Genomic DNA, 21,681 nt, shown 5'->3' with positions numbered 1-21,681 from the left:
AAAATTTCTATTATTATTGCCCCTGCTCTAAATAAGTACTCTATTTTTCTGAATGAGCCAGACTAATTGATCAGAGTATATATTTTTCTTTTCTGAACAAGGGGCTGAAGTAGTTAGTCCAACTAAAAGGTGTGTGATCTAACTTTTCTGAAAGGGTGAAATTGAAGTGCAAATGCTGTAGAATAAAAATATGTAGATGTAGAATTTTATTGCCCCCTTTCTCCTGTTATTAATTTTTTTATACAAATAAATATTAATGTAAGTTAAATATGTATTAAAAATACTAACTATGCAATTTGGATTATGTGAACTTTTGTATTTGAAAGAAGCACATGGTGTTTCCCCAGAGTTCAGAGTAGGGTACCCCTATCAGCATCTCTGCCCTCCGTAAAATGACTTGGTATTTAATTTTGCCGGAGTCGGCCAACTAAAATTATCATGAGTCGGAGTCAAGTGTTTTTTACAGATTCTGCAGCCCTGGTTGTTTCACACAAAAGATAATTAAATTTAAATTTATTTAAACTTTTTTAGTAATTTGATTAATTAATTAATTAAGTTTTGTTTTACAAATTTGCTTGCTTTTTAAAAATATTTTAAAATTTTAATTATAAGTGAGTTAATGTTGATTGAACTATCAGGCAACCTAGTTAGTTGTAATAGAGATCATTCTTACCTGCACACGGCTTGTAATATGTCTTAACTAATTTTAATCCTGTTTTTGTTCTACGCTGAACACTGCCTAATTTTAACAGATTTTCAAATTCAATTTGTAACCTGTATGCTTCAGGACCTAAGTAAAAGAATAAACATATTATTCACAATTAAAAACTATTTCATGTATTTTGATATTGTTAAAATTTACATAATTAAAATACAAACCATAAAAAGAAACTTTTATTTGCACACACTTTCCTTCTTCAATTTCTTTTTCAGACTGTGCATCTTGTACTACAAGCCAATCACTAGCATTCAATAATTCTCTCATCTTATCCATAAAAGTTGCACTAGAAGTAAAAATATTGTAAACTGTTTGAACCATTAGGTTATCCACTACATAATTTCTCATAGCTTAATTAAAGTTAATGGAATAATGAAAAATAATTGAATTATCTTTTGAAGAATTTGCTTATAATCTATTTGTAAATTCTTATTAGTTGTCATGACTCACATAATTAGAACAATATCTGTAATATTAAGATACATTTAATTTAACCATGGATGAAGTTTAAAGAACACTAATGTTTTTGACCTGGTTAATGAGCCATCTTCAGGCATGGACAGTTGAAAGTGGAATGTCCACTGTTAAAGATGCAATGATTAATTTAGCTGAGTAACCACAGTGACTAGTTCATCCTTATTGTATAATATTAAAATAAGAAAAAAAAAACATTTTAAATAGTTACATTATTCAGATTAATATTTTTAAAGATGTAAAACTGGTAGTAGAGGGAGTACAGTATATATAAAAATACCATGTATAGTTCAACACAATAATAAATAATAAAAAAAGAAAAACAAATTTATGTTGCTATGGTTGATCATAATAATTCAAATATATATTTAAAGTCAAAAGAATTTCTTTCTTGAACTGATATCAATATTAGTATTAAATGTTGGTTTTTCTTTGTATTTTATCAAATATGCAATGAATTTTTAAAATTTATCTTTGATCTTCAACTTAGTTTTTATTAACTTGTTTTCTGGCTCATCATGATTTATCAAAATAATAATAAAATCATCTAAAATAGCTTATAATAAAATACTATTTTAAAAATGAACCGAATTTATAANCTGGCAGTGAATGAGTTAATTATGCTTTCTATTTGCAAAACTCCTCAACCTTAACACAAAATAAGAAAAAAAGTGAATTTTTAAGAAATTTGCGGGATTTCCCGGGATAAGAAAAATTTCCCGGGATATTTCCCGGGTTAAAAAACAACCGGGATCCCGGAATCCCGTTTCAGAAACCCTAATGCATGCATTTAGTATTCCATATCTGGTAGATGGTTAAAAATTTAGATTTTCATGGATCCTGTGAAAAAAATGGGACTAGGCACTGCCTTCATCTCCTGTAAAGAAGATACATGCATTCCTCTCAATGCTATCTATTGGGGAGATAGGATGAGAGGTAGTCAAAGCTCATTTCTGCCAGCTGTAGGCAAAGGAAACATGTCACAGGCAGTGTAAAATTGCATACTAAAATGTGTAATTTAAATAAAAATTGTAAAAAATCCAGCACTGATTAAAATATAAACAAAACTTAAAACCCCCTGCATTATAAAATTTATATAGTTACTTGAATTTAGATAATTTTGTTGCAAACAGCTAAATAGCCATTCATTAAAAATACAAAAAGTAAATATGCACCACTTCAATTTTAATTAAATATTAATTTGTACCAATTCAACTATTTGAATTATGTAAAATATTCTTATTTCTCCATTTTTTGTATCAAAGCTACTAATCAGAAACTAGGATTGCTAGAAGGCAACAACTTTAAAACAGTGTTACTGAATTCAGTAACACAGTTTATAAGATTGCTCTTGCTCTGTAGTCCATGCAGTCTGCAACACCACATGGACACTACAGCTTGGTGTGAGGTGCAAGTCTGAATATTTTCATTTGATTTTGGTGATCTGTGTTTGTACATATGAAAAAGCCTCACAAACAAGCATGTGAGTTTGCAACTATGCTTAGGCATAAATGGTGCACCTATGCCACCATCTTGCTATTTTTTCTTCCTGTTCATTATTATTATTTAAAAATCAAAAAGTTTTTCTGCATGCCTACTTTCCAATCTCACTGCATGCCACTACTATACATACTAGATATTAAAATGATTTAAATATAGGAAAACAGAAAATTAAATTACAGTAGCTCCTTGTTATATTATGTTTATCCAGAGACAAAAGGAAAAGCACAATATAACTGAGTGCTAAAAATTCTAGGCTTTTACTAAACAGATTATACATTCTAGGGAATCTCTATTCTTTCATCAAATGTGATATAAAATAAGCTGGGACTAGGCACTGCCTTCATTTTATTTGTGGTTATATCATATTAATTGATATTAACATAAACATTGATACCACAAATGCCTATTTAGCATTACTGTTTCTTTAATAATGACATTTAAAGACAAATAGTGTTGATATAAAAACAAAATATCAGTTGCAATTTTATTATAAAGTACTATATTTCATAATCCAATGAGGTGCACCTCACAAAGATGTGGAACACCTTCAAGGGAGGTGCAAGCCAATGCATGCAATACTATTCAGTGTGCAACTGATGAGTAAGTGTTAGTCCTCCACAAGCACATGATGTTTTTCCATCACTCTCTTATTTGTTTTCTTCATTGTGTAAATAGCACTTGTTGGGACTGTCACCATATACTCGTATTTTACTTAATTAATCTACTAATTAAACTAAACCAATCATCTTGATATTTAGAATGGACTGCTATTTGAAGAGAACTATGAGAAGTGCAGACCAAAGTGAACATAATAATAGTAATGAATAAATAAAAGAAAAAGTGCAGGCAATATGTCACAAGTTATATCAAGTGTAACTTTTCTTATTTTTGTAGCAAATCTGGCAAAACAGCCCTAGTGTGTCATTTATTTTCAAGTTCTCTTATATTATGATTTTACATTTTAAAAATGCTTGTTGTTGTATCTTATATCATGTCTAATATATTTCGCAATATGTTGTTTTATTCGTGTGTATACGCATGTATAGTGTATATGTATATATAGCTGATATCTGGAAACAATGTATGAAAATTATGTACACAAGCATAATGAGTTTTTTTGTTTGAAAAGTGATGGAATTTTAACAACAGAAAACTGTAATTCAAAAGAAGCCATGGTATTGCAGGAAGCATTGAAAGCTTCTTATGTAGTAGCTATGAAAATTGTTAAATGTAAGAAATCACACACTATTGCCAAGAATTTGTTGCTTCCGGCAGCTTTAGAAATGTGTCACATTATCAATGGAGAGGCAGCTGCAAAGGCATTATGAACTATTTCACTGTCAAATAGTTTCATGGCAAATTGATGACTTGGCTATGGATTTGAAAATGCAATTAATTCAACAAATAAAATAAAATGAATTATTTATGTTGCAACTTAATGAATCAACCAATGTTTCATCACAGGTTCAGCTTATTTGTTACATGCGATAAGCCACAGAAAGAAATATAAATGAAGAGTTACTGTTTTGTAAAACAATCCCAACAACAACTTTAGGTGAAGACATATTTGATTACTTAACAAATTTGTGTGTGCTGAAGGCTTGACTTGGATTGATTGTATAGGTTTATGCACTGATGATGCTACAGCTATGACAGGGAAGAATACTGGCCTTGTAACTTGAGTGAAAGCTGTAGCTGCAGCAGTAAAATGACCTGCATGTGGGACTGACAGTGTTAGAATCCAACATTGATCATTTTGTGCAATTTAAAACAAGCTCAAATTTCACATTGATGTTTACAGTTTGTGAAAATATGGAAAACATTTTTTAAAAATTTACATTATTATAACTATTCAGAAAGAATAAATTCCTGGTTGTACACTATGTACAGATATTAGGCCTACCCATTTTATTTGTGCAAAGTGCTGTAGGTCGGTATTTTTAGTAGTGCAATTGTATTTTTGCTTTATATTTTCAATAAAACTTTACCGATATTATTTAATTTGTAATAAAAAACAAATGAATATTGAATACAGAGCAATAAACACTTATGAATATGCTGGGAAGGCAACATTGCATGCGCGCCCCAATCAGGGAGGCATCTTGTAGAAAAGGTTAGGAACTGCTGATATATACAATATTAATTTCTCTAATTTCATACAATTCAATTATTTGTGGAAAATACTGCACTTACCTTGTAAAGCCTGGATGCTTCATCACATTAACATAATGTTCTAAATGATTATCGTAACCAATATTTGCACATCCTATTTTGTTTGTTCCACCATTCTCATCAAATATCACAAGAGAACGTTTCATCACTAAAAAAATTATGTGATAATTATAAAAATAGATTTAAACTAAAAAAAACATTCATTTTTAATATTAAAAAAAAAAAAATTTGCAACTTTAAGCAATTAATTTTAAATAAAACCAACATTTTCTGCCTGATTAATAAGCCTTCAGGTATTTGCAATTTTATTTAATAGTATTCTGTATGTAGCTAATAATTCAGCTAATATATGTTATGGAGTTTATTTTTTACTTTTTCTGTCTGTGTGCATTCTGAATGCCTTTGTAATTGTATCCATCATGGGTTCAGCCAGATCTACAATAGGTTGCCAAATGATTAGGGATGGAGCCTGACATATCTGGGATAGGCCTCCTATGAAAAATTCTCAGGATTGCTCACCTGGATCCAATCATAGGTACACAGGGTGGTAGACTGATGCCTTAACTGCCTTGACCATTCAGCTGTGTTATATGATATTGTTATATTTGATTAATTTATGCTTTAGTAATGTTATGGCTATATATGCTTTCTAATAACATTATCTAAAACTTCATTGTTTACATAAAATTACATTAACCAACATTTTTGGACTGCGGGTATATAAGTATAGTTGCTCTAATTCCAACTTTAAATGAAAACTCCTCCTAACTAAAAAAAGTCAAATTTCTGGCAAAACTCAACAGATATTGTATTAAAATCTATATAATTTGAAAATTTTTTCTTAAATTAAACTTAGAATTTTGATAAAATATTAACTGACTTTAATTTCCATTCTCATTCCAACTGATGATCAAAATATATTTTTAAATTTTAATATTTTCTAATATTAAAACTCTTTTAGTCTTTACATCAGGCCTGGCCAACTTATAATGAGATATAATCTATTTTCATGAGTTAAAAGTATTAATAGTCTGCCACTACATTTTCATTCCTTTGAAATTTATATTGCAGTGGTCAGTTCACATTTATAATATACTGTAAAATGATGTTACAGGTATAAATTGTTATATTTATTTATTGAACCATAATATGTTCTAGGTTATCTTTTTTGGTAAAAGCATTGAGACATTATAAATTAATATAATAGCATTGATATTTTGCCATAAAAGAAGTATTTGATTTCCATTCAGCATGAAAATTTTTGCTTCTCTACTTTGATGTAACCTTAACATTAAGTAATTTTTAAAGTATCCTAACCAGTGGTGATATTTGAAATATTTAACAAAGGGTTCGCTAACAGAAAATTTTTTTTTAACAATTTTTTNATTGTTACTTGCATTCATCTCTTATTTTTTCTGTTAACATTCACTTATTTTTCCCAAATGTATTTAGTGTATACCAAAAGTATCGACATGTATGTATAACCAGTGGTTATATTCGAAACATTTAACAAAGGGTTCGCTAACAGAAAATTTTTCCTTAACAATTTTTTTCGCTCAAATGGTGCATCGGAAAGCTCTAGTTTAGTAGTGTTACAGAGTATAATATGTATATTTTAATATATTTTTTAAAAGAAACAAAACCACTGAGAAATGTTATATATGTTTAACAAGGTTGGGAAAACTTTGAAAATGTTAACAACGGGTTCGGCCGAACCTGTGCGAACCCGCTGAATATCACCACTGATCCTAACATAACCTAACTATGACCATTGATGTTCCAATTCCTCATGTTCCTTGTTCAATATGTGCATGCACTTTTCAGTGCACTGTAATCATAAACACAGAACAACTACAAATTAACTTATAATCAAAATGTATTCAATTATAAGTTAATTTGTATTTTGATTTTAAATTCTGTTTACCTGACAATGATGAATATAAGTTTTTTGAAAGTGCTAGCAATATAAAAACTATTAACACTGTACTCAGTGAAATTAACTTATGAAGTACAGTGCTATAAAACCATATTTTTATAAATATTGCATTTCTTCACAGAAAATATTGAATTAATGTTTCTGTAGAAATTACAAATGTTTTACATTTTTTTAACAGGCCATATTATCTATGATGAACCAATTGATTACATTCAATTTCTTGGACAGGCCTACTTTACATAAAGTAATATATGAAATTTAATATAATATTGCTAGACACTTCTATGAAACTTATTTAAAGAATGAAGTTCATATAAGAAAAGTTTACAACAATTTTCATTAAATTCTTATGGACTAACTATAATACAATTTATAATACATTAACTATCAATATAAATTTTATATTGTGCTCAGAAGTCTATATTTTGTAAAAATTAACATTTAAAAAATCTAACAAAGAATATTTAATATTTTTCAATTTATATGTAGTCTTTTATATAATACAATATGAAAAGAATGTTATAAGTTCAACTATCTCCAAAAGAATTAAAATTATTGAAAGGTTAGTAATGTCATACATTATGCAACTTTCTGTTATATAATACATTATTTTAATCTAACTGTAAAATATATGAAAATATATGACATTGAAAAAATAAAAAAGATTTTTTCATAAGATTTAAAATGCAACTATCATATCTTTAGATGACATAACAGAAAATGATATATATAAAAATTATAATATTTAATTATAATATAGTACGATAAATATCATAGGCTAATATATAGTTAAAAACTACTATAGTTTTATTATAATAAATATTATAGTAAATAGACCAATTTTTAATCTTAATATAGCCATACAAATTCTCTAAATTCCTCAGAAAAATTCCAAAAAAAGCCTCTTAGAAATATCAACACAGTCCACTGTGTTGATATTTCTAAGAGATGATTACTTGATTACTAAGATGATGATTTCTATGAGTTGATACTTAGAGATATCAACAGTATAGACACTAATTTCTATGACTATATATATATATCTATACTCATCTTGAATTTTTCATCTTAATCTCAAAGAAACCAGAATGCTATGTATATAGTATATGTGCATAATAGCATGGACATCTGAAAATTTTCCAAGGAGGCAAAGCATGGAGGCAAATAATTACATAAATAAATTTTTATTTAATTATTTAATTCATTGGGTTTCTTTCACAAGCAGATACTAGAATACAGTATTTTGTACTATCAAAAAGAAAGTACAAAATACAAAAAGACAGAAAGTGTCCCATGGTTGAATGTAGGTTCCTATGGTTACATATCTTAATCACTTTTATGATTATAATTTGTGGAATTTTTTACTCAATCCTAGGGGAGTGTGTGCCTCATTTTCCCCACTGTGCGGATGCCTATGATGATAGTATAGTTGTTAAAATATGATTAAAAATTGTGGATTATCATTAACTAAACTCAGTGTTATTTAAGTACAATATTTAATTCCTTCTTGATGATTTTTTAAATCATAAAATATTTGAATAATAATAAAATTTAATTTAAAATTATTCAATAAAATTTTGAAAAATTTAAAAAATAATTTGTAGCTGATGCTTACATCTATTTACTTTTTAAAATGTGTTAAAATTAACATAATCAGGTTACTTTTCAGATAAATTTTAACAAAGGAAAAAGTATATAAATCTGATATATTTATAATGCATTACCTGAAAAATTTCCCACTAAAGGAAGATTCATATCAGAAAATACTTTTTTTCTACCACCAATTTCTACAGTTCCATGTCTTCCTGACAAATCACCCATAGCACAACGTAGAGGATTTGAAGCATGACAATCTTTCTTATAGAAATCCTACACAAAGCGAACGTTTCATCACTAAAAAAATTATGTGATAATTATAAAAATAGATTTAAACTAAAAAAAACATTCATTTTTAATATTAAAAAAAAAAAATTTGCAACTTTAAGCAATTAATTTTAAATAAAACCAACATTTTCNAAAGTATATAAATCTGATATATTTATAATGCATTACCTGAAAAATTTCCCACTAAAGGAAGATTCATATCAGAAAATACTTTTTTTCTACCACCAATTTCTACAGTTCCATGTCTTCCTGACAAATCACCCATAGCACAACGTAGAGGATTTGAAGCATGACAATCTTTCTTATATAAATCCTACACAAAACATAAATTAAATTTACCAAAATTTGTAATTATTTGTGATTATAAATATAAAAATCTTTTCAGGAAATTTCTTACATCATCTGTTTTTACAGTATAGGGATTCCATATAAATCCAGCAGAAATACATCGAACTTTCTCCACTTTTTCTACTGCATCATGGCCAACTTGATTAACATAAATTGCCCATTTATGTCCAGTTGTCTAAAAATATGAACATTACAAATCAGAAAATTGTTTCTTGTAAACTTTTTTAAAATCTTAAATATGAAATTATTGAGATAATTTATTTCTATAATTATAATTAGTATTTTATGATTATATGATATGTAAATGCAGACAGAGATTATAAGAATTACTAAAACATGTTTATAAATTAGTTAATTATATAATAACGATCATTAACTGATTAGGATACTTACTTTAAGTTTAAATATATAAACTGATACTGGTAATTTTATTTTTTATTACATATATTAGAAAAAAATTGACATATTTAACACAAAATAATAATTTTGTACTAGTTTGCTTGCTGTTTTTAAAAGCAAAAACCAAAATATTTTCACTTTTTATTTTTAAATATTAGAAAGGTCGGTCATCAAAAGTTTGTATTCTGGAACATTGAAAGTGAATAAATGGCAGTTCCTTCTTAAACAGACTTTATCTTCAATTTTAATTTTAGATATTTATCAATAAGCATTAAGGCGTTTTGCTTTTTGATACAAATGTCTTCTCAGAACAAATTTTAAGAAAACATTTCCTCTAATAAAGACTAAAGACTTTAAAATATGTTCAAAAACATATGAGATGTTTTTGAACATGTATTCATGTTCAAAAACATCTCATATGTTTTTCATGTATTCATGAAATGTATTCATGTATTGTAAAAGAAAAATAACACAAAACTCAAACCTTACTCAAGAAATCCTGAACATTTCGTAATTGAATAGCTGTATGGTGTATCACTGATGGTGGAGAAAGAAATTCTTCTCAAAAACATTATGGAAAATAAACATATGGATCTTTGAGTAAGGTTTGATTTTATATTGAATTTAAAAAGTATTATTAAATTCAATACAAAACTCAAACCTTACTCAAAGAGTCCATATGTTTATTGTAAGCAAGCATCATACTTTAAAAAGTATGATCCTTGCTTACAAGTAAATCCTTGTTTGAAAGGAAAAACATTTCTAATTTTTATGAACATTCTATTTTGAATTTTGATGATAACTTACAATCAAGAAATTAATGTTTCATGTAATCAAATTAATTATCTTGAAAATAAAAAGTTTATTATATTTTACATTCCATTTTTTATGGTAATTTTTAAAGAATTATTCAAAATTAAATTTATGGTTGTGTTTCTATAAGTTATTTTTGGAATACATTGAAAATATTATATTTTAAATAAATTTTAATATGGAAAAACATATATATCTGATTTAAGTAAAAATGCATTATTTAAAATACTTCTCACTAATAAATGATTCAGTAGCAAAAATATTTATCAACAACTTTCACATTCTATATCTTCCTGAAAAATCATCCATAGAATAGCAAGAAAGCATGATAAACATTTATATCAAATGATTCATGCTATATATATATATATATATGATTAAAATTAATTTATAGTATTAAAGTATATTTAATTATTAGTTTGCAAATATACACATATTACATATAGTATGCTTATGGATAATTTTTATATAAAGGAGATCATGCTTTTGTACAAATAATTATCATTTTTCCACTTCATGGCCACTCAAAGCCTAGAGAGGAAAGCAAAAAAAGTTAATTATTTTTATAATAATTTATTAGTAATCTCAATTTTCTGATAATGATGAGCTTTGATTAGATGACTATATAGCTTATTTTCTTAGAGATAACTATCAAAAATTAAAATATATATATAAGATCATTTGCTTTCTTTATACATTAATCAATATTCTTATACATTTTTTAAAATGCTATGTAATGTATTAATTTGCTAATATTCATTGATGAATTTCATAAATCATGAACAACTCATATCAATTTAATCTTATGCAATGTTCTAATTTCACAATTTTCACTCTCATTTTATTTCTTATTAATAGAAAGTCTTATCAAATGCATTTATCAAGAAACTTTTGATCTATTTTTGTTAATACTGGTATAAGAAGCCATAACCTGTATGAATATTTATAACTCAATAAAATCCTAAGATATAATATTACTCTACTAATTAAATAGTTACAGGTTTAAATAACTGAAAAATGATAACTAAAGTCTGGAGATCCATTACAAAAATCCAGTCTTAGGAACAAACTCAGAAAGATAGTAACTCTATTTGCTATACTATATTATATTTACTATATTATTTCATCAATCAAAATAATTAAAAAATTTTAAATTCTAAGCTTTCACTTCTTTGTACTTAGAGATTGTTCTTCTATTGGGATTTTCCATAGTGTAAATTTCTTATATGTTTAATTTATTGAAATTAATAATAATATTAATTGACATTTCAATTGTATTTTACTTAACACTTGTTAAAAAATAGTTTTTTCTTTCTTTAATGATAACTAATTGTCGATCCACGAAAAAACCTTTTTTACGAGGGTTATTTTCACTATTAAGTTCCACTTAATAGTGGAACTTAGTAGTGAAACTTAACTAGTGGAACTTAATAGTGAAAATAACCCTCGTAAAAAAGGTTTTTTCGTGGATCGTTATTATTCAACAAGGTGTTAAATTGTTGGAAGTAGTTATCTAACTAATTGTCATTTTTTTCTTGGTAAACAATATATTTTCTAAAAATTTAATATTTTTTATACCATCAATTCATCTTTAGATGAAAAATGAAATATCCATTAAATGAATGGAAAGTTCATTTTTCATTCATTTAATGCAAAATTATTAAATAATTTAAATAAATAAAAACTTGAAAACATAAGGCTCCAGTTTTATATATCTTTTAAAAACAACATTATGAATAATTTTATGTATAAACATATTTGAAATTAGATATTACTGTATATATCTAAACAACAAATACATTCATTAAGGTCTGAATAATTTGTATTTTAAAACTGGAATATTTATACATATAATTTAACATTGTATAATGTTTCAAACACATATATGAAACTAATTTATGTATAAAAATTTTTATGAAAAATTTATTTTAAACAGAATTTAACTTAAAAAAAATTATAGTTTATTACATAAAAATTCTTAAATATTAAAATCTCAATGAGCTAGCAACTGTATGGAATTCAATAAATATTGAATTCCATATAAATATAAGATTAAGTAACTTATAAAAATAAGTTACTTAATCTTATTGAATATCATTATCATTAGGTAAAGTAATGCTTTATTCATAAAAATTGTTACTTTTTAATTTCTGTTACATTTAATGAAATTCTATACATATATATTTGCTGCCAATATTGTCATTTTTTGGGATGTTTTGTCCAATTTAATGAAATAAACTTTGTATTAGAAATCTATAAAAGAAATTATTATTTGTACTGGAGATTAAGACAAGTTTAAGAATATTATATTACAATTTATTTGAATAAGAAAGAAATAACATTGCTAAACTGAAACAAAACTTTATTCTGTAACAATAAAATTAATTTAAATAATGTTTATAAGAAAAGATATAAATTTTTAAAATTTATCAAAATTATTATTTTTATTAAATTTGGAAAACTTGCTTAGATAAACTTAATTTGAAAATTAACATAGATAAGATAAATCTAATAAAAATATGTTGTTAAAAATTAATAATATATCAAGACCATGAAATTCAATTCAAACCAAAGTTACATATTGACACATAATTATGGCCATACTCTAAATCATTCATTTATGATATTTATTCATTTGCAGACCAAGTAATCTAATATTAGCTGTTATATAAGCCAATTTTTTAGGTATCAACTTTAATAATAATGTATGAATATTCTTTTCTTTCTTTGATAACCACTACAATTTTTTCATTAAATATATGCTGCATGTTTTTCATATAGCATAAATCTGCTTAAAATATGTTGCTTTTTTTTCAATGAATAAAAAAAGAGCAAAGACCTTACTATAGAATAGTGAATTGACAGAATTTGTTATGCAAGTTATGCAGAATATAAAGTACATTTATTAATGCCTTTTGTCTGTATTTTAATTTAAACTTTTAGTTCATAAACCCAATCAATAACAGACCAGCCAATGTCAGTTAAAAAGGTTGTAAATTAAAACCAGCTGAGGAGAACAACATTGTTTTGTTGTTGAAATGCATATTGGATTTTATTTGTTGAATAAACATTGCCTGATATATAATAAGTCTGTTGGTTGGGTTTATGAACCAAAAGTTTAATTAATATATACAGATTTTCTACATTACTATTTTGTAACAATTGGTTCTTTCTAGTATATACAAATGAGAGACATCAAGCATTTATGTTGGGCCCAGGGATAATGATAAAAGAGGCCCTTTAGTGGGAATAGCTCACTTACCCTTCTTGATGGCCCTGTACTGTACTTAAACATATAATTTTGAAAATAAAAGTTATTAATACACCTAATTCCTTCTTTACTTTTCTATACAATAAATATATTAAATAAAAATATATGACAAATGTATAATTTTTGAATTCTACAATAAAATAATTTTGTTAAATAAAATTTTACAAGTTTGTAAAATTATATTTAATTTACTATATCTTACAAACTGAGAATTCCAGTTTGAAAGGATTATATATATAAAATAACTAATATTAAGGTGAAATTTGCTATAAAAACTAATAAAATGTTTCATTGTAATTGATGCAACGTCAAATATGCATTAGAAGAAATTCCTTGTTTATAACCTTGAACTATTTAAACAATANTAAATATCTTTCATTTCAATAAATATTACATATATGTATAATATTTCATTTCTCATTTATTGAAATTCTGTATTTAAACATTATAATATAATTAATACAATATAGCTATAATATAATATTAAAAGCAACAATGATTATTATATAAAAAGAAACCATGTCATTTAAATATATTTTTAATTCACTTTTTTGGCTGCAATTTGAAAAAATTGTAGATTTATAAATTCCCACTGACATCCATCTGTCCGTCCTTCCTTAATCTCAAGAATGGAGTTAGATAGATGAAATCTGAGACCAGATATGGAAAGCTTAGGGGACAATAGGCCCTGATTAACTATATATAAACTTCTGACACAAATCAAAAGTCACATTATTTCAATTCAAAACTTTTCCCCGGAAAGAAGTTAATAGATAACTGGCACGACTCTATTTTTAAAGACAAAGTATGATGTATAGGGGCAAGCCACTACTAATAATTTGAGGTGGTGAGCATATATTTTAAATTAAATAAATTAAAAATATGATTAAAAATTGCAGCCCGGCATTGTGACAATGTCACAATAATTTTAAAGTCTATAATTATTTGCTGACATTTGTCTTAAACACAGTTATTCTTTTAAAAAATATTTCTAAACATTAGTTCAATTACATGTGTAAGATCCTAAGCCTGAAGGAGATAACAGAATTGGTGTCAAGTAGGACAGTTGACTATAAAATGACAATTTAAAAGAATAACAGAATAGAAGGTGATCGAGAAACAGGACTTGTAAAGCCAACTTAAAATAGATATGGAAAAACTAAAATGATGAGAATAAAAAAATTACAAAATAAATCAATTATATTTAGAGAAATTTTATAAAAAATATGCATTTAAAGAAAAAATTTTAAGCTTTTTTTATTTTTCAGAAATTAAAAACATCAAATACAAATTGTGGAAAGCTGTTTCTAATTTAGCATTTACTGTTTTTAATCTCTTCTTTTATTAATTGATTAAAATACTATTGCTATATTCATCAGTCTCTTCCCTTTTCTTTTTCTCTGTACTTCTGATATAAGTGTTGTAAACTTTTTTCCTCTCTCTCTTCTCAAATTATTTGTCAGTTATAATCATTTATCTCCTTTGAATATATTCCTGAATTAAACTAAATATTACCTTAACTTTTGTAAAAATAATTTAATATTTTAAAAGGTCATTTATTTATTAATGTTCTTAATGTTTCTCATTTATTCAATATATCAAAAGCTTTATTATAATCTATAATATTAATTTTTCTTATTTTGCAATGTTACATTATATTTAAAATAAAACAAATATATAATTGATATATTCTTCATCCAAATCTTAAATAATTGCAATATTTGTTCAAAAGTACTAAAAAAAATCACAATATTTATCCTAAATACTGTGAATCAAATAATTTTTTACACTTAGGTTATAGAATATATAATAATTCATCTTATTTGATATAATCACTAAAGTAAAAATTTGCAATAAATGTATATACTGTATAAAGAAATTAGCCTATAAAACTGTATATTATGTAAGAAATAGAAGAACAGATTCTAACTTTCCTCAAAGACACCAAGTCTTTACAGTATGCTAATCAGTAAAAAGAAAAACAACTTTCCACTGACTAATGCCCTAGATACCTTATTTAGTTCAGTCAACCTTGATGTCTGTCACGGTTACCTACTTAGAATAAATGCTTTTCAATGGCAATATTAAATTAATAGAGAATGACGAATATTTGGTAAAACAGTTAAAATTAATTACAAGAGCAGTGATTGAATCTTTAGCATCAAACTCTTAATAAATGGACAACATTTAAAAAATTTATGTTATATAAGTAAAAAACTGAATTAACTTTCTTCAAAGATTTTATACAATCTTCCAAGTTCTGATACAGTAAATGATTTTTTTTTAATATATAAATTATATACATGTATCATTGCAACAAGTTTCATTAAACACCAGAAGTGTTTATAATACTAAAACTAATTGTCATTATTCATTTATATTCATGATATCCAATATCATTACAATAGTAAACAATTGTAGGATTCATTATTAACATGACAAAGCTATATTTTCTGTAAAACTTTTTGAGATACTTATTATATGTTTTCTATCCTAAGACAAAATGGCAGGGATCATTGGTATGAACTTTCAAAAATTTGTTTTTAACAAATTTAAAAGCATTTTATGGATTGTCTTTGACAGGCAAAGATAATGGGAATGCCAATAGAATTATTTGGGCTAATCTTGCAAAAAAACATTGTTTTTATGAAAAAAAAATGTGTAAAAGTGCATAAATTAAAGTTGTCTTTATGTATGTGGTGAGAAATAAGTTTTTATTTGTTTTGTTGTGCACATAATAAGACTTGTCCGTTGATAAATTATCTTGAAATTAAACATTACATGGATATATGATAAATTAATGTGTAGTTCTGGTAATATTTACTTACAATATCTCTAGTATATTTTCCTGGGTATCTGAGATCCACTTCGATCCACGTTTCACTCATTGAACCATCAGGATATTTCAGTTGTCGCTAAATAAAAAACAATTTGAATTAGTTACATTTGACCGAAAAATAAAATAAGAAATGGCATAATTAAATATCACTTAAGTAATTAACGAGAGAAAAAAGCTACACATGAGAAACGATGAGAGAATTTGTAAACAATTCCTTTCATTAAAGTCAATTAAAGAGGTAATTAAACAGATTGAGATGTTCTCCAAACAGCAAATCATTGTTTACGACTTTGATAACAGTTTGAAATTAAATTAATTATTTCCGTCAAAATCATCTGTAATGAACATCTAGACCTAACTTTTAAGGAGAAAAAAAAGAAACTACTTCGAATAAATGTAAGCTATATTTTTTTACGAATATTGTTTAATCGTTATAAATATTTGTTATAACTTTCGTTAATTCATATAATCTTATTTCATTACTTATTATCATAAAATAATACATAGCCTACATAAAACAGAACACTGGTAGAATAAATTCTTTCTCAACTCATTCATCACTTGTTAGATTACATCGCCTTTAAGTATTATGAATAAATCTAACTCTCATTAAATTAGTTAATACGGTTAGGAATGGAAATCATCTTCCTAAGCCCAATCATCCAGGAAAATATAAAAGATGATGATTCGAATTTTTATTCTTCAAATCGGCAGGAAAATTCTTTCCAAACAGCCTGCAGGATTTTTTATTATCAGATATTACATGTTTCTTAAATCTATGTAGCCTAATAAGTTCCTATATATTGGCTCTTTCAGCCTTTTATTTTATTAATCCAGTGTGAAACGATGTTTTGCGTTAAAAATCCAATTCAATCCAATCTTAGTGAAATTCCAACAATCTCTTCATTACTTTGAAAACGTGATAAAATGAACAAAATTTGAAAAAGAATAAAAATAAAATAACAAAACTATATATAAGGTAAAATATTTATATTTATATAAGATAATATTAAAGATATAATAGAATATTTAACTAAAATTTTTATTTGATTGAAAGATTATTTAGAAACTAATTACTAAAATTAAATTAAATACGACTTACCATTCTAACGTATCCTTGGATAAATGAATCAATTTTATCAAAAGAAGCAATAGCGCTGATCAATTGTACATCATCCTTTTTACTAAATACTGGTTCTATACTTCCACAGGCCCATCGAAAATTTCGCTCTTTTTTATGAATTACCACCGATCTACCAATTATGGAATTCTTTCCGTGGAGAGGAAGATTGATATCGTGGAATATATTTCTCTCTTCGTCTTTTCCATCAAGCGTGCCAAATTTTCCACTTAAATCTCCAACTTCGTATTGATCGACAGAACCTACTCCCGCTGCTGGTCCCAACGATACATTTATATTAAAAGGATTGAAATGCCCGTAAACAGAATCATCTGTGCATGGGAATTCCTTGCTAATAGGTACGGGAACCATATGAACATGATAACCACTAGCTAGCCCATCGAGTCCTCTTATTTCTACTTTCGCTTCTGTTGGATCGCTAAAATCCTGTTGACTAAATTCAAATAAACCAGTTACATTGCTTTCTATTTGTCTTCCTACTGCTAAATTTCTAACAGTAGCTTTGAGACCGTGATAGTAAGTGATAGTGGTACATGCAAGTCTATCTCCTCGAAATGGAGGTGCTTGATCATCATGGACTACTAGAGATCTTCCAATTATAGAATGAATTCCTTCTAACGGAAGTAAAACATCTGTATAAAAAATTTGATTAGTGCCCAGACTATCACGTGTTGCTGTGATTTTAATTCTACCATGTTTACCGGTTAAATCTCCCAATTTACATCTTAATGGATTGTCTTGATTACATCTTTCGTATTTCTTCGTACCAACAAAGTGTGGATTGTAATCTTTACCAGCACTCTCACATCTTTTTGACCAGTTATAAAAATCCCTACCTGCTTCACTTTCGTGAATGTCCCAACGATGATTTTCTGTGTTATTTTGAGTGCCATCTGAATAACTAAGCCAGGCATGAACTGTAGTTTCTCCCCAGGGATTTCCAGCTTGTTGCTTGAATACCACACGACCGACTACAGGATGCATAAAATTAGCATGTGCAATTGTGACTGGTTCTGGATATCCAATAGTAGAGCATATCCATCTGCTTCCGTCAGGTCTGTGAATCACAACAGATCTACCTACAATACTGTACGTACCAAAAAGTGGTAAATTAAAATCTGCATGAATATTAAAATAGAAATCGAAAATAGGTCCAGCATCTAGAAGTCCATATTTTCCACTTAAATCTCCTAATTCATATTGATCGTTAGTACCTAATCCTGGTTTTGGACTAGTAGAAGGGTCGATCTGGAAAGGATTGTAATGGCCTCCTGTAGCGCCACATAGATTATCATTTTGATTTATGTGATATGGCACGGGAAACATGTGAACATGAAATCCAGAACCCCTTCCTCTTAAATTTTTTAAATCTATAGTAACAACGGTTGGATCCATTCTATAACTCTGACTGAACCTAATATAACCTTTAACTCCATCATGATTAAAATAAGCCTTTACTTCTTTGGGTTTAATAGTCACCATAATAGCGCATGCTTTGATGCGATAGGAATTATCTTTTTCATACAAAACTACATATAAATTTCTTGATCCACTGGCAGAAATTAACGGAAGATTAGTATCTATAAAAAATTTTTTAGAATATCGAGTATTTCCTGATCCTACAACCACCTTTCCATGCTTCTTTGTAAGATCTCCAACCTTACACTCTTTATGATTCGTGTTACTGCAGTTCGTATCATTAATGTTTCCTTGTTCATACAGAAGCTGTAAATATTCGCATTTATTATTTCTCGGATTTTTATTGTTACCTACGATATCTGTTGCCAAAATTTTCCATTCGTGATTGCTAGACGGATTATAACCATCTCCGGTATGATATAAATTAGTAAATATGGATGTTTCCCCTACTGTATTCTCACGAATGATTATTTTTCCGGCAATAGGGCTTGCAAATATAGCTTCCACTGTCTTTACCCCATCATTATTAACTATATTAGTGCAAGCTCGATCAGTACTATCAGCAGCAGTATTTCTTAATAATAGAGAACGGCTCCAAATCGTTTTTATTCCGCTCAACTGGATATCTGTATCATGGAATATTAGAGGTTTGTTGTCAGGAGAAGGGATTGTTATAATTCCGTGTTTTTTAGATAGGTCATGAAGCCTGTAATCATATAAAATTATGCTTTAAAAGGTATCATTAATTCAATAAATAAAAATATATTTAGTTTAAATAATCGATTGGTTCTGATTTATATTAATTTAAACCGTTTAAGCTTTGCATTTAGTTATGAAATTTAAATATGAAATTATAAATATGCATAGTATNCAGAAAATTATTCTTTTCAAGCAGGAAAAAAAATCTAATTAGGAAAAAACATAACTAATAATTAATAAAAAATATATCTGCATTGATATTTTACTAGAGATTATTTTTAGGTAATTTGTTCATATACGATACAGTCAGTATATGCATATTTTTACATACAGTACTTTAATATAGTTCTGGCATAAATATATACACTGTGTTTCAATTTTATTTTACCATTATAAATTTTTTTCATTGTTTTAAAAATTTTTTGTTATATTTTTAATTTACTTTTATTCGAGTAATTTTATTCGTATTTTTAATTTGAGAGGTTGTCTCCGATCATTATAATATTACATATAATAAATAGATAAATTAAACGTACTGTACAAATAGAAAAATATGGAATTTTGATACCTAATTTCTCAGTAAAATTATATTTAATTTATTTTAAATGGTAACCACTCTGAAATTAGAAAATCTGAATAAAAAAATCAATGTTAATGGAGTTAATCTGCAAAGGATTATTGAATTCCTTAGCTGTGTACCATTAGCAATAGCAAAATTATATTTTGCACAATTGGCAATAAATGCTAGAACTTTTGATTTATTAATAGAAATAATTGCATGAGTTTTGCAAAAATTATCTGAAACCAATAGTTTCTGTTATCTATAAAATTCTTTTTACAGTTAAACGCATAAGTAGTTTAATATACTTAGTCAGTGTAAATAACATTCCTGATATAATGATAATATGATAATACAAAGTATAGGCTAATCCAAGTATAAGAATTCTTGCTATTTGTAGATGATTTTGTGCTGTCTCCTCCTACGACTCTAATTGAAATAAATGGATAAAAATGCTAAATAAATATAAAATTTAACTTATAATTATTTATTTAACACATTAAACGCAATTCTAAATAAAGAATCACAAACACTAATTTAATAAAAATAAAGTTAAGCATTAAAATTTAAAATAAGAAAGAGTAACATAAGAGAACAAACTAGGCTAAACTTTAGAAAAATATATATAGGCCTATATATATTTAGAATGGAAATGATACAATTGTAAAAATGTGATTTCAGTTATGTAATATAGAACATACATTTACAATTTAACTAGTAAACATTATATGGAATTTTTACAATAATATCAATTTTTTTTTTCATTCGCTTCTTAAATCAGGAATTATATGAAGGGAGAGACGAACTTTAAAAATGATTTATTTTTGCGTAGATTTACTAAATATATTTAGTACGTGTAATGAAATTAACTTATAAGAATTAAATATAAATTGAAAATAAATAAATTTTGATTTACAACAACGTTTAATAAAATTTATAATTCATCAGAAACACGAAACAAGGAAATAAAAGTTGCTAAATAAATGTTATGTGAATCGGAAATATTACAACAAAATATTAATATATTGTCATCTCATCTCGGAAATTTCAGATACTTCCTAACGTTATTTTTGGTCATTTTTAACCAAAACTGGAGACTAGAACTAAAATAACTTTCCTAATCATTCTAACATACTAAAATTAATTTTGCTAAATTATCCTGCTTTCTATTATAAAGTAAGAATCTACTGTATTCTAAATATTAATATTATATAATCAATTCCATTCGAGCCATATTGATACGGCTCGAATGGAATTGCCTATGCTTAATTCTTTCTAAAAACTGAATAACGAAAATAAATTTTAATTCATGTCACGTAATGCATAAATATGTACTAAATAATACGGTAGAAAAATGCATTAAAGAAGCATGAAAAAAGGTACAAATACAAAAAATGTTGTTTAAACCAAAATATATAGGTCAATATTTATTTATTTTTGGTTTAATATATAAGGTTCATATATAAATAAAAAGGAAATATAGTTTCAGCGGATCACGAAAAGCTA

At 26.4% G+C, this 21,681-nt stretch overlaps 1 protein-coding gene across 1 annotated transcript in view; it reads right to left on the bottom strand.

Moving 5' to 3' along the window:
• Positions 1-21,253, bottom strand: part of LOC111625338 — a 24,741-nt gene extending 3,488 nt beyond the window's left edge. The window contains exons 1-8 of the mRNA XM_023368473.1: positions 21,231-21,253; positions 17,460-19,644; positions 16,347-16,433; positions 9,085-9,210; positions 8,856-9,000; positions 4,889-5,015; positions 880-1,004; positions 674-790 (exon numbers count right to left, since the gene is read on the bottom strand). Coding sequence (XP_023224241.1) covers positions 674-790; positions 880-1,004; positions 4,889-5,015; positions 8,856-9,000; positions 9,085-9,210; positions 16,347-16,433; positions 17,460-19,644; positions 21,231-21,253 — 2,935 coding nt within the window. The remainder of the gene's footprint in view (positions 1-673; positions 791-879; positions 1,005-4,888; positions 5,016-8,855; positions 9,001-9,084; positions 9,211-16,346; positions 16,434-17,459; positions 19,645-21,230) is intronic.
• Positions 21,254-21,681: the final 428 nt, after the last annotated feature.

The sequence above is a fragment of the Centruroides sculpturatus genome, unplaced genomic scaffold (genome assembly GCF_000671375.1).
Source record: "Centruroides sculpturatus isolate CEXI.00-Female unplaced genomic scaffold, Cexi_2.0 scaffold428, whole genome shotgun sequence".
NCBI classification, from domain to species: Eukaryota; Metazoa; Arthropoda; class Arachnida; order Scorpiones; family Buthidae; genus Centruroides; species Centruroides sculpturatus.
The sequence above is the reverse complement of the archived record's forward strand: the minus strand, read 5'-3'. Positions and strand labels throughout refer to the sequence as shown.